General features: G+C 34.8%; 1 protein-coding gene across 3 annotated transcripts in view; it reads right to left on the bottom strand.

Annotated features, from left to right (window-relative positions):
• Positions 1-5,656: 5,656 nt before the first annotated feature.
• Positions 5,657-13,226, bottom strand: part of cops2 (COP9 signalosome subunit 2) — a 38,352-nt gene continuing 30,782 nt past the window's right edge. For 2 of the 3 annotated variants that reach the window (XM_072278243.1, XM_072278244.1), the window contains exons 9-14: positions 10,865-11,043; positions 10,728-10,780; positions 9,619-9,716; positions 8,431-8,513; positions 7,716-7,774; positions 5,657-7,417 (exon numbers count right to left, since the gene is read on the bottom strand). In XM_072278243.1, coding sequence (XP_072134344.1) covers positions 7,273-7,417; positions 7,716-7,774; positions 8,431-8,513; positions 9,619-9,716; positions 10,728-10,780; positions 10,865-11,043 — 617 coding nt within the window. In that variant the 3' untranslated portion in view covers positions 5,657-7,272. The remainder of the gene's footprint in view (positions 7,418-7,715; positions 7,775-8,430; positions 8,514-9,618; positions 9,717-10,727; positions 10,781-10,864; positions 11,044-13,226) is intronic. The other variant, XM_072278246.1, reaches the window with a different exon arrangement.

The raw sequence follows: 13,226 nt of genomic DNA, 5'->3' as shown, positions 1-13,226 counted from the left end.
TCCAATGCACTATATTGCGGAGTAACTTCATAACATGATGTACATTTCAGTTTCATATCATCAGATGGGGTTTTAATTTCAATTCAAACAAGTGCAGGTACAGCCCTTCAAGCTTCTCAATGATAAAATTGAGTGATAGTTACAATACCAGAAACCAACTCACCCTGTCATCCGGTAGAGGTAGATATTAAGTGATAACATCAGTGACATCCTGTTTTCTAATTTCTTCCTGCCTGATTTGTTCAATGGTTAAATAATTGCATCTACTGATTGCTGCAGGAAATAAATGTCTGAACTGTAGCTTCCCTCTGAGTAATTTTGTGGATGATCTAAAAGTATACTACATATTAGTACAAACATCTATCATTGTTGTCTACTGGGTCTGTGCAAAGCGAGATTTGAGGTGGGTGTATTTCAGCATAGCCATGACTGGAGAATGTGGTTTTATTATAACCCCTCAACCTTTATTGTCTCCCTATTTTGGCATACCTTCTGAAATAGGGTGGATTACTATCTTAAAATTGTTGGATGGTTGTTGTGGACAGATTTTTATGGCTGTCATTAAAATTATGTAAAAAAAACTTAACCTTTCAAAAAGAGTGACATTCATCTTGAAGGCAATGTTCAGAAGTGGGGCAAATCAGTTGGCTTTAAATTTAGTCTGATTATCACCCACCTGAGGTGTGACAATCCCGGAGTGCAGCGATAAAATGGTGTAATATCACTGCTCCATTCTTCAAACACATTAAACTACATCATTCATCAATCATCCATGTCTTTCATTGATCAATAATTTGACAAGAAAATCTGCTACAGTTTGTAATTCCTGCCCCTCCTCCTCAAAAATGGTCAACATGGACTATTGCATAGGATAATTCTGTGGTTAGAAATCATTCTTCCATGCTGAATATAATACTTTAGAAAATGGTACCAGTTGGATGGAAATAAGAGAAGCTGGAAGACCTTGTTTAAGTGTAATGAGTAAAGTGTTTAATGTATTTTAAATAATCGAAAGGCTCCTAAATAGAAATACATTCCTGGAAGGTTTGGAGATGAGTTGATAGTCTTAAGGAGAATCTGGACATAGTGCTTGAAAGTGTGGTTGTGTTAAAATGAAATAAATACTTAAATGTACAGGGGTGAATAGAATTGGATAGGTGCAAAGAACAAGGAGCTGAATCTCCTGAATTATTGCAGAGCCATGCTTGTATTTGAGTTTAGATGGTTAATAAGGCAGCTCCTTTGTGTTTTACCATACATAGCTGTCAGTGTACATACAGAGCAGATAAAGCTTTTAAATTATAGGGGGCCTAACAAAGCTTGACAATTCAGGAGGGAAATTGAGAAGTGGTGTATCGAACACCTGGACTGTAAAATGCTGGGTAAATTTCAAAATACCAAATTGGTTTAATGTTCAGATTAGGTAGTAAAAGGAGTTGAGATGTAGCTCACACTTAATGTAGTTGCTTATTTACTTCTGCAACCTTGCCCTAACCATCTTAAACCCTTACAACCAATGTCATTTTGTAAATAGTTATGCATAAGTTTAATTTCAACTAGCCACACTTGGGAAAGCAGGAAGGCATTCCTGTCTTTGTGTTAGTGCACCACCTCTACATTTCATTTTGGGATGAATCAGATTGGTGGCAACCTTGTCATGATATTTAAAAACTTGTTGAATAACTTGTTTCTAAAGACCCCCAAAAGAGTATTCTGCAATTGTTCAAGAAGTCATTTGAAGATTAAATATTGCTGTATTAATAACTTAAATGCTTTGGAATAAAAACCCATATTAAACAATTGACTGCGTGATATATAGCCTTGGAATTAAACTGAATTCAATCACTTTAAAAATATCTGTAATGCACCTTAGCTCAAAAGGTCAAGCAATGTGGCCACATGAAAATCATCAGGACTTGAAACAAAATGAAGTTTTCAACCAGACTTGAGATCTTGTCAAAATTATGGCTATATTACATGTGTACAAATCAATTTAAGCATGTTAAATCAAAAAATTTGCAGCACATTTTGAACTTCATTTTTATTTTGGTCCAGCATTACTGAAGTACTAAAACATTTGAAAGTGATGAATGTAAAAAACTAGAAACTATTATAAAGACAACTAATTGAATTGAGTGTCTTTTGTGCAAACATTGACACTGAAATATTGAATAAATGAATGCAGACTTGCCAGTGAATATAGAGGCAGTGCTGATTACAGAATTAACAAATTTCAAGCAACATATGAAATTAGAATTCGAGTCAATTATGGAATACTATTAGAAAATGTAAAAATCGGGCAAGATGGCCTGCATCAATAATTAACAAACCAGTTTAATATTTACATAATAACCTTGCCACCAAAATTGCACGTCTCTGACCTTTCTGTGGGATTTGTGTGCCATTAGTACTCATGATTGCAATGGAGGAAGGAAATCTGTAATTGCTGGATGTGCTGTAATGGCCTACTCTTAAATCTGCTTTGCAATCTTCACTGTAAATCAAAGCCCTGTCATTTATGAACTATCTTAATCCTGCTGTAACATAACGCACTGAAAATTTTACATTATATTGTCATTGAGTTTTCAAAATTCAACAAGATGACCCTTAACCATTTTATATGTGCCTTGTCATTCCTACATTTTTTAAAAATTCCATGGAATTTAAAATAAAATGTATTTTCTTTACTCAAAATTGTCTTGTACTTTACCCAATAACATTCATGCAGCAGCTGATCTAAAAATTAGTGTTCTAAAACATTTAGTATTCTTTAATCTGATTTCTCAGCCTGCTTGAAAAAATCAGTGCCAGAAGTTCCCCAAAACTAGCAGATACCACATTGCTGCATCTTTCTCAACAGTCTTCTTTCAGACCAGTGCAGGTGCTATTATCATTACGGCAGTTTGCATGAGGCTGAACCTCAGAGCACCAGAGACCCAAGTTTAATCTTGATCTTGGGTGAAGTTGTGTGTGAACTTTGGTACATTCTTCCTGTGATCCCGTGGGGTTTCACTGAGGTTATTAAGTCACTATAAATTGGCCCTTGTGAGCAAGTGACAGGTTGACGAGTGTGCGTGCGCATATATATGTGGGCGAGGGGAGGAAGAGAGAATAGAAATTGGATTAATATGTAAACGGGTGGTTGAAAAGGTCTATTTCTGTGTTCTATATGCAACTGATTCAGTGGCTCTTGCCATTATTGTACAAACTTTATCACCCTCTCCTTTAGTTAAAATATCATCTAATCCTCTGCTAATGTTATTCCCTTGACTTGTCGAAAACACCCTTCTGTGCAAATTATATGGTCATCATCTGCAATAGAGCAATGTATTCTTAAAATTGAATTATGTTCACAGCCCATCAGAAACCGATGAACAAGATCTCTGGTCAAAGCCGCACAAATGTGGTAGAGGTTCCTGCATCCAACTAGGGCCAAAGTTCAGGCATTTAATGAAACAGAGCTGCAAATATTGATCAGTCAGAAACTCAAACTGCCATTGTGAAATGCAGACAAGTTTTTCTGAGGAGAGTGTCATCTAATGTGAGGTTGAATATAGACAATTTACACAATTTGTAGATTATTACTACACAGAACCAGCATTTAACTGCTGATAATTGTAGTCACAGATATTAGTTGATTAAGAGGACTAATATTGCTCTTTATGATTTATAATGAATCAGTGGTTTTTGAAGTAGTTTCTGCTCGATGTTTAGGTACCTCGTTTCTTATTCTGGCAAACAGTACTGATGCTACTTGTCTTTTGTCTTAATTATAATCTTTACAAAGTTTAATCTTACTCTAACCTAAATGCAAATTAGTGATAGTCATAAATGCACCTTCATGGAAAATGCAAAATACAAATAGCGCAGTAGATACAAGAGAATAATTTGGTTTTCTTCATGCAATATACTATCTTGCCAGAAGAGAGTGCTCTGCTACCATAGTCAAGCAATATTATTTTCCCGTTTTTTTAAACTCTAGACACTGGATCCTTTCTCTCACTTCCAGAATTCTTGATCCATCTTCTGGCTTTATAGCCTTTTAAAGTCCATTCATTGCTAAGTGCTAACATGACATCAACAATGGGTGTAAGTAGGTTTCATTCAATGTATGAAACCTTTTGAATGATACACAAAATATTTTGAAGTAACTATGCAATGGAAAAAAAACATGATTGCAAATAGTGAGAGAAAAACAGCAAGCTACAATAGTCTGAAATAGTGCAGCCTTCTTTGAATTGAGTATCAAGAGCTCTTTAGTATTGTCAATTGTACAGTAGATAAACCTGAATGTTTTACCTTAGTATTTTAAGCATTTGACTGATAAAGGGACAGATGTTACATCTAATCATAAATAATAAAAACATCGAACAAGTTCATGTCCACAAGACTATTACAAACTCAGGACCACAATTAATTCATCTTGCTTGTGTACATGATAATTAAAAATGTCAGAAATACCATGTATTTCAACTGTAGAAAGGAAGCATTTTGCAGTACTATAACTTAATTACAAACCACTCAGTAGCCACTTTATTAGGTACTTCCTTCTGCTGCTGTAGCCAATCTACTTCAAGGTTCAACATGTACATTCAGAGACGCTCTTCTGCACACCACTGTTGTAACACGAGGTCATCCGAGTTACTGTCGCCTTTCTGTCAGCTTGAACCAATCTGGCTATTCAACTTGACCTCTCATTAACAAAAAGTGATTTTGCCCGCAGAACTGCTGCTCACTGGAGTGTAAACTCGAGAGAAAAATCCCAGATCAGCTGTTCCTGATATACCCGTCTGGCACCAACACTCATTTCGTGGTCAAAGTCACTTAGAAAATATTTCTTCCCCATTCTAATGTTTAGTCTAAACAACTGAATCACGTCTGCATTATTTTATGCATCGAGTTTCTATCACATAATTGGCTGATTTGATATTTATATCAACTAGATCGGTGTACCCAATAAAGTGGCTACTGAGTGTATATGCCATGTGCACAGCATATCCTTTATGCCCAGTTTAAAAAAAATAAAGGGGTAACTTGCAGTTAAAGCATCTATGATTTCACTACTTTCTAGTCATATACCTCAAACCCATTTTTTTCAGTAAATAATAAAATGAAATTATTGTTAGGCAAATGTTATAATTTATGTGCTAGCATGACTGGATTATATCAAGTTTTAGATTAATCGTATCTTCCGGTCTGACTGCAGGGGAGGATTATTTTACAGAAGTCTTGAGGTATTCTTGATAAGTAAGAGAACTGACTCTGATGGCAGAACTGGTCACTGCAGTCTTTCTTCTGGAATAGACATGCAGTTGATTGGTCAGTTCCAGATTTGCATGTCTATCACTTCTACTTTAAAAGTTACCTGATGCTGTAGTTTTAAAAATCATTGCTTCTACCAAGTTTCCATTTTGTATAGGAATTTCCACTTAAAGGAAGCAAAACTTGTAAAAAGGCAAACAATACCAAAACCACTTGTGTGGTTTTGATTAAATTAAATCCATTCTTTTTTAAATGGAAATCAATCCTTTGGAAATTAAAGTCCTCATGCTCAAGCCCATAGCACAACACCTATATATATTAAAAAAAATAGCTGCAGAACTATTAATGCAAAGCTAAACATTCAATGTAAAATTATAAATTTTAATGTTGCTGAAAATACTAGAAAAAAACTTTCAGCTTGGGCATATTCCTTTTGGTTGTAAACGATAAATTAAAGATTTTAAATACAAAATATAAATGTAGTGTTCCAAGACCCGGGAAGCTCAGATCATTCCAGGTCAACAGTCTGGTGTCTTTATAGAAAGTTCTCTCAAGCATGTTATGAAATACATTATGTATCATAAATTCATTTGCAACTTAGCACATCATATATAAACTATCTGAATCTGTAATCATGTACATTTATCTTCCGTTAAGTTAATTAGAACAGGAATGCCAATTTCATAACCAAAATTAACAGTAGCATACATCATGCTTAGCACAGTTCAAGATAAGTTAAGACTTTGCCTCAGAAAAGGACACCTTATTTTAAATAGGTTATAGCATGCAATGGAAATAATGAAATGTTTAGAAAAAATATAAAAAATGAATGCCTCAAATGTGAATATTATAAAATTAAGGTTATTCTTCATCCAAGACAAATAACCAGGAAATAAATGGGCAGAACACAGAAGAACTTAAGATTTGTCCATCCCAACTCGGGTAACAATATGTTGAGTACTGAACGATTGTGATAATTAGTTTATTTTTTGATTTATCAGTAAAAGACATATTAAGAAAAAAACAAAGCGATTCTTAATGTCCAAAATCAAAGTGCTGTATTTTGACTATTCATCCAGGCAGCACCCTCAAGAATAATTGCAGTCAAACAGCTTCAGCCAATTAAAGCTTTGCACAGGTTGAATGCACACAAATCCCACAAGACATGTATTGTCAGAATATAAACTACTTAATGATGTGCTTTCAGTTATAAGTACTTTGATTAGCTCATATACTAATTGGGAACTGGACAAAAATTTAAGGTTTTTTTTGTTGAGAAACATATTCCTGCCTTGTCTGAATAAATGCTCTACTTCACAATATATGTGGATCTGGGGCCAAAGAAATGGAATATGTGCATGGTTTTCATATGAATTGTTGAGGAAAAAAAAACAAATGGAAGCACTCCAAAATTACAGCATTTCCCATTTCCGAGCTGTATTTTATTTTGCTGCTTTAAACCTGATGTGACAGTATGCCACAGAAGAAGGTTCCTGTCTTAATTTTTACTACACTGCAGGTACAGAAAACTCATGGGCCACATAACTTGGAAGTTGACGTGACATTTTGCAGAAAGACGCAAACATGCCAAATCATACATGAAAGAATGCATCTTCAAAAACTAGTACGCATATCAAATTATTGCAAGTTTTGTTTAACATTTCAGTGAGTTTTTTTTTAAACTGATAAAATACTTAGATGTCAAAGTGAAGAGTCTGTGTTTTTAAATTATGACACAAACAGCTCTCTGACGGTCAATTCCCTTATGATGGAGGACACAATGTCAATACACCATAAATCCTGCAGCAGTTTGGTTTTCTTCAGATTAAAGCTGTGGTCTTGGGACAAATGCAGCAACAAAACACGAACCAGTTCATCAAAAAGCACTTCTGCCATTGCTCTGGTAGTTTTCAGGGCCAACCAACGGCAACACTTCAGCCATTCTCAGTTTTTAAGGTTTACATCACTGCATCTTTTCCATATTGTATTACTGTAGAAGCTTAAATTGAATCAAGCCAATTTACTGACAACTGCTTGGTTGAGTGTATTAAGCTGATTGGTCCATTTATCTAATGCAGTATATCGGGCTCCACCTCTCTTCTGATGATCTAATTCAAGAAGTTGGTTGACTTGATCAATCCGCCCATGAATAGTGCTAGAAGTAAAGCACAACATTTATTTCAGTAGATTGAAAGAACCTTTCCATTATCGTCTTATTTACCGTTGAACAAAAAAATGCAGTGTTAGAATAATGATTATAAATTACATAACCATGGGTCACTCAATTCATTTTCAATTAGCTACATTTCACTTCTGTTTAACGTAGGAAAAAATAATAGTTCACCAATTTTGAAACAAAACATTATATCCTTGCTGTAACTGACAGATTATGAAAATGTTTCCCTAACTCAAAAATTTGAAACAAATAGATTAACGTCAGAAAGAGTACTTACTTGTCCAGTATGCACTGCACCAACAAGCTCTCTACATCAGCTACATCTATGTTCAACTCCTAAAGCAAAAAGCAGGATTGATAAAAGAGAGTAAATTACACATTAAAACATTGCCAATGAAATGAAATTTGATTTCAACGAAATTTGTTTCACACTTGAGTGGGTAGAACAGACACAGGCTCTGCAGAATTAATTGAATCAGTAATGATGCAAGGGAAGCAAATTACACAGACAGTCTCAATTGAGGCAATAAAGAGTGAAATGACTGGAAACATAATTAACAAAAAGTTCATCCTGTCAGAAGCTTCTGGAGTCCATTTCAGAGACAATGCAACTACTTACAACATCACCTAAAGCTGTCCGGTAACCAGAGAGTAAGCGGTAATCCAAACACACCATTACCTATGGTCAGTCATCTCTGTCACTTGAGGGCTCAGTTCACTGTCTAATCAACATCACTTCAGGTCACAAAACTAAGCCACTTCTTCAACTGAAGTATAGGGCCTTCAGAATTTTTATTAGCACTGACTTAAAATATATTACTACAACAATGATGGTTAAATAACAGTATGGAAATAGACAATATTGAAATTTAAATAACTGGCTGCCAAAACTTAAATTGTTAATGATAATATAACTAGAGGGTATTTTTGGATTTTTTTACCCAAATATTGAAAAAAACTGATAAAATATTAATTTAAAAATAGGAACTCACCTTTGAAATAAATGGTATATGTATTCTAGTGTAAGGCTTTATTAATTTTATCAAGACTTGGGTTCTGATGTTCCTCAATAGTTCTGTGAGGGTGAAAAATCATCATCAGGAAAAATACAGATAAATAATATTTAGCTGACACACTCACATTTCTAACAGAGTATAGAATACTGGCTTTTGAGTCATGTTAAATAGCATTAAGATTAACAAAAGTGTGCATTCACTCTGCTTCTTCTCCGTTTAAACATGCCAGAGTATATATTGCTGTGGAGTGGAAATTCCACCAAAATTAAGGAAGTAACATTTTTAAAGGATGCTTCAGTTTATTTGCAATTCTTTGTGACATGTAAACCATGATTTTAAGTTTGAATCACTTGGATATGAAGTAAAAACTGGATGTAGAGCTACAAACTAACGTCCCAAGATAATAATTAACTGCTCTTTTATTATACTTTTTTTCAGTTGGAATTTGGAAAATAATGTGGCAATCACTTCACTTGTCTATATGAAATATACCTACTATAAATTGGTCATAATCTCCTCTACCAATGCCTGTCAGTAATTCACAATTATTTTGTAAGGCATATTTTATACAACTAACAGCCTTATTAGATCCTCTTCTGAAATCATATTCAAGCAACTGTATGTGCAAGGGTCTTGTGAAATAACTACTCAAACTAACTCGGAACCCGACTCTGGTTTGGTTGCTTCCAATTGTGCCAGACATCTGAATTGATGTTGATCATGACACTGGCACTCATCCCATATTCACGATGTTGACTACTCAAATTCTTGCTGGAACAAGATGGGGCCTGATCAATTCTGGCTGGGTCGCCTGGGCAAGGGTGTCTGATGTTGAAAGACCCAAAACACCCAATGGCCCCAGGTACATCACTGATGATGTGTTCGAGTTCATCCTAGGATGTATCTCAGCATCATGTGATATTGTTACTTGTCAATGAATTTTTTTTTCCATATAAAGAGCATATTAGATTGTGGTACACTGAAGGATTTTTACTGCTTTCAGAAATACCATTAGTATGTTAAATCCTTTGTTATAATAGAAAATAGCGACACTGCAATTATAACTGTATAAAACACTTCCCAAAAGTAACACGAAAGCAAACAATTCATAGTATAGAGTTTTGAAAATGCGTGCATACGAAGTTGCAAATATGCGAGCTATACCTTCTATGTGTTCTCTTATAAAGGGGTCATCCATGATGTTACTGTGATTGGTTTTCAGAATCTTCTCAAATTCAGTGATGTCATTATTTTGATAGGCACTGAGGAAAAAATATGGTTCAACTTCAATTCTCTTCCAATATATGTCGGCTGAATAAGGCCATTTTTCCAAAATAAATGTTATCAAAAGTAATCCATGATTCTGTTATAGTCAACAGGTTAAACATCAATTTGCTTAATTAAACTAAGTAGGCTGTTTGCATTTGGAATCAGTCTGCCTTATATTGCAACCAAAACTGAAACTAGTCTGAGCTGAACTCAGACCACCTTCACTCATGCAAGTTATTTAGCAGAATGAAGGAAAAAAAACATAAGTATCTTTATTATAACAATTTTAAAGTTTCCGTAAAACAGCCATTACATTGTCTTTTTTTGTTATAGTGGACTTTAATTAAGCCAATCAGATTGGATAATTAAGGTGTGTTTATACACACTTTGGGTCAATCCACCCTCTCTTGGTATTTCATGTTCATTCACCTACTGAGATAATGGAGAATATCTGGTAAATCAAAATAATAAGAGCTTTAGAGAGAGAAGTAAAATGGAAAACTGGTTCAGCACAGTACAATACTGAAACATATATAGTAACAGAGGGCATTTGGTCATGTGCTGCTATTTTCCAAACTATTTCCCAATATTATCTAAACCACATGTATTAGATTTCTCCTTTAATGGACAGAAATAAAACAGGGATGGGGAAACCAATACACAGATAACTATCCATCCTTGGGCTATGTTACACAAAACTGTTCAGATACATGGGTTGATTAACTGTGCTTTGGGATCTAACTGGTCAAGTATTGTGATTTTTTTTTCGCCCAATTCTTCCAATAAAACCTTCAGTTGCAAACTTAGACAGTAACATTCTTTTCCATTTCAATACAACAGCAAGCAAAATAAGAATACTACCTGTGGAATTGAAAATATTACTCAAAACTAGGGGGGAAAAAACACACTAAACTTTGCACCTTGCAACTAAATTCATTGTTTTTAGTTTGCAAATTGCATAGAATACTCAGGAAAATGACATACTCACGCATCATTTCTCTTACCTTACTAAATTTGTCATTGCAAGAATTTCTGGATCATTTTTGTAGGGTTTGGCCTGAAAAAGATACAATAAATAAGTACTGCAATAAAATGCTAGACCAATATTCAAGACACTGATGAATTCAATTTATTATTTTACCTCCTGAGAATCAAAGGGATTAATTCCTGACTTCATCAGCATGTTAGCCAAAACCAAATATTTTAGGCAAGTGGTACGCCTGGGGCTTCCTGATTCATCATAATTCTTGAATGCTTCGAAGAAGTCAGTGTGGGCCTTTTCAAACTCTCCTTCTCTTAAATGCATCTTACCTCCACATTCTGCAATAAATTAGAGACACTTTGAAACAACAGATGTATATTTGCTTCTTGTCATGGGGTTTGAACTTCAGTTCTACATAAAACTGATGGTAAAATATTAATCTATTTCCATTTTAAAAGTTATAAATAAATCTCTAGTTTTCCAGTATTTACTGCTGTAGATAGGCAGTTAGGACTTTTAAGCAGATGCTACAGTTCTACACCTAAAGCTGGTTCCCAAAATCCATTCCTTTAACCAGTCTACCACCAGCTTAGTGTAAGTGGTCATTTTTTTTGCAACTGGAAGCTAGGCAGAGATATTCTTCAGAGATGGGTGCTAGGACCACTGCTATTTTTGATTAATAACACAGATATCTGGACTGCAAAATTTAAATCTGTGTAAGTAGTAACCTATGAGGACAGAAATATGACTTCCATGACAGAATTAAATTTTATCTTGCATTCTAAGTACAAGTAGAATAAAGAGCTACAATATAAACTATTTTTTAAAATTTCTAAAATGGGTCCAGACAGAGAAACTTGGACGTACATGTGCAGAAATCTTAGAGGCAGTTTCCAAATCAAATCATATGAAATACTAAAACCCAAGGAGTTTTTGCTAAACACTGGTTAAACCACAACTTAAGTATTGGGTTTAGCTTAGAAAAGGGAGACAGGTATAGAAAATTTGCAGTAACAATACATTTCAATTAATCTGCCGATGCCCTCTTTCAAAACAAAAGATTTGGAAATTTAATAGACAGGCTGGGACAAGATAATTAAAGAGATGTTGCTTCTAATAGTAGAAAAGTGAATAATCAGAAAACAGATTTAAAGAGTCTGGTTAAATCTTTAATTTGACATTCTTTTTGATGCAGACATCATGGGCCGAAGATTTACTGTTTCTAGTTCAAAGTTCTAATTTATTATCAAAGCATGTATACCACATACAAGCTTGAGATTAATCTTCTTGCAGGCACTCACAAAACAAAGAAACACAACAGAGTTCACTAAAAAACACACACAAAATAAGACTGCCACATATCCAATTTTCAAAAGAGGACAAATAGTAAAAATAAAGTAGGAACATATGGAACATGAACTGCAGAGTCCCCGAAAGTGAATCCACAGCTGTGAAGCCCGTTCAGCACGAGGTGAGCAAAGCCTGTCCAGGAGCCCAATAGCTGCAGGGCAACAACTGCTCCTGAACTTGGCAGCGTGGGACCCAAGACTCCTGCACTGCCTGCCCAACAGTAATAGCGAGAAGAGAGGGAGACCGATGAAATGCAGGCAAATAGCGATATTCATTTCCATTCTCGTCCTCGGTGATTTTAATCTTGCTAGACGCTTTAATCAGTGTGGAGTAATGAAGACTACCAAAGCCTTCTGCTTTTCGTCAAATGTGAAAATTACATAGCCAGCAGTGCAAATGAAAAGAATTTTAGTGAAGCATAGTATTAACCCTGATCACTGCTACACACCAGTTTTAAAATGCACCTGTGTAAGCTCCAGCAGCATATTGCCTATGCAATTGAGGTCCCAAATGCCAATCTATTTTTCAAAGAAAAAAAATCTAGTTATATTTAAAGATCATAGACCAGATGCTGACAATACAAAGAAAGGGAATGTCGTTCATTGACAATTTCTCATTCAAAACTATGAATCCACCCTTCTTGACCTCAGGCTAGCAAAGACAGCCGACAGGAAACACCTGAACATTAGTCTTAAGGGGGTCAGGCCAGATTAAGAACTAAGCAATAGAATCCTGTTTTCAGATACCAGGGATTAACTAGCCTTTCATTAGAATGACGCATTTTTAGGAAACAACCCTATTAATTAGCATTAAAAAACAAAAGTGCAACAGAGTAAACTTTTTTTCACAAAATAAACAAACATTCATGTTCAGGTACTTGATTTTCAAACTGATATAAGCAAATTGGCCTGGAGCAGGGAATTTCATTGAAAATGAGGAAATGTCTTTCAGTAATTAACTTTAGGCATCATCATTTTCTGATTTTTACAGCAAAGAAAAAGATAGATCAGTTTAAACATACTTCTATTTGAGCAACTAAACATTGGAAGTGATGTTGCAATATTCTGGTCATAATAAAATGACATTATCTAACCATGGTACATCTTCACGAAGTATATAAATCACCTTAAAGATGGAAATATTAGCATAAGCACTATTTAATTGAACATTA

This window comes from Mobula birostris, chromosome 14 (assembly GCF_030028105.1).
Source record: "Mobula birostris isolate sMobBir1 chromosome 14, sMobBir1.hap1, whole genome shotgun sequence".
NCBI lineage: Eukaryota > Metazoa > Chordata > Chondrichthyes > Myliobatiformes > Myliobatidae > Mobula > Mobula birostris.
The sequence above is the reverse complement of the archived record's forward strand: the minus strand, read 5'-3'. Positions and strand labels throughout refer to the sequence as shown.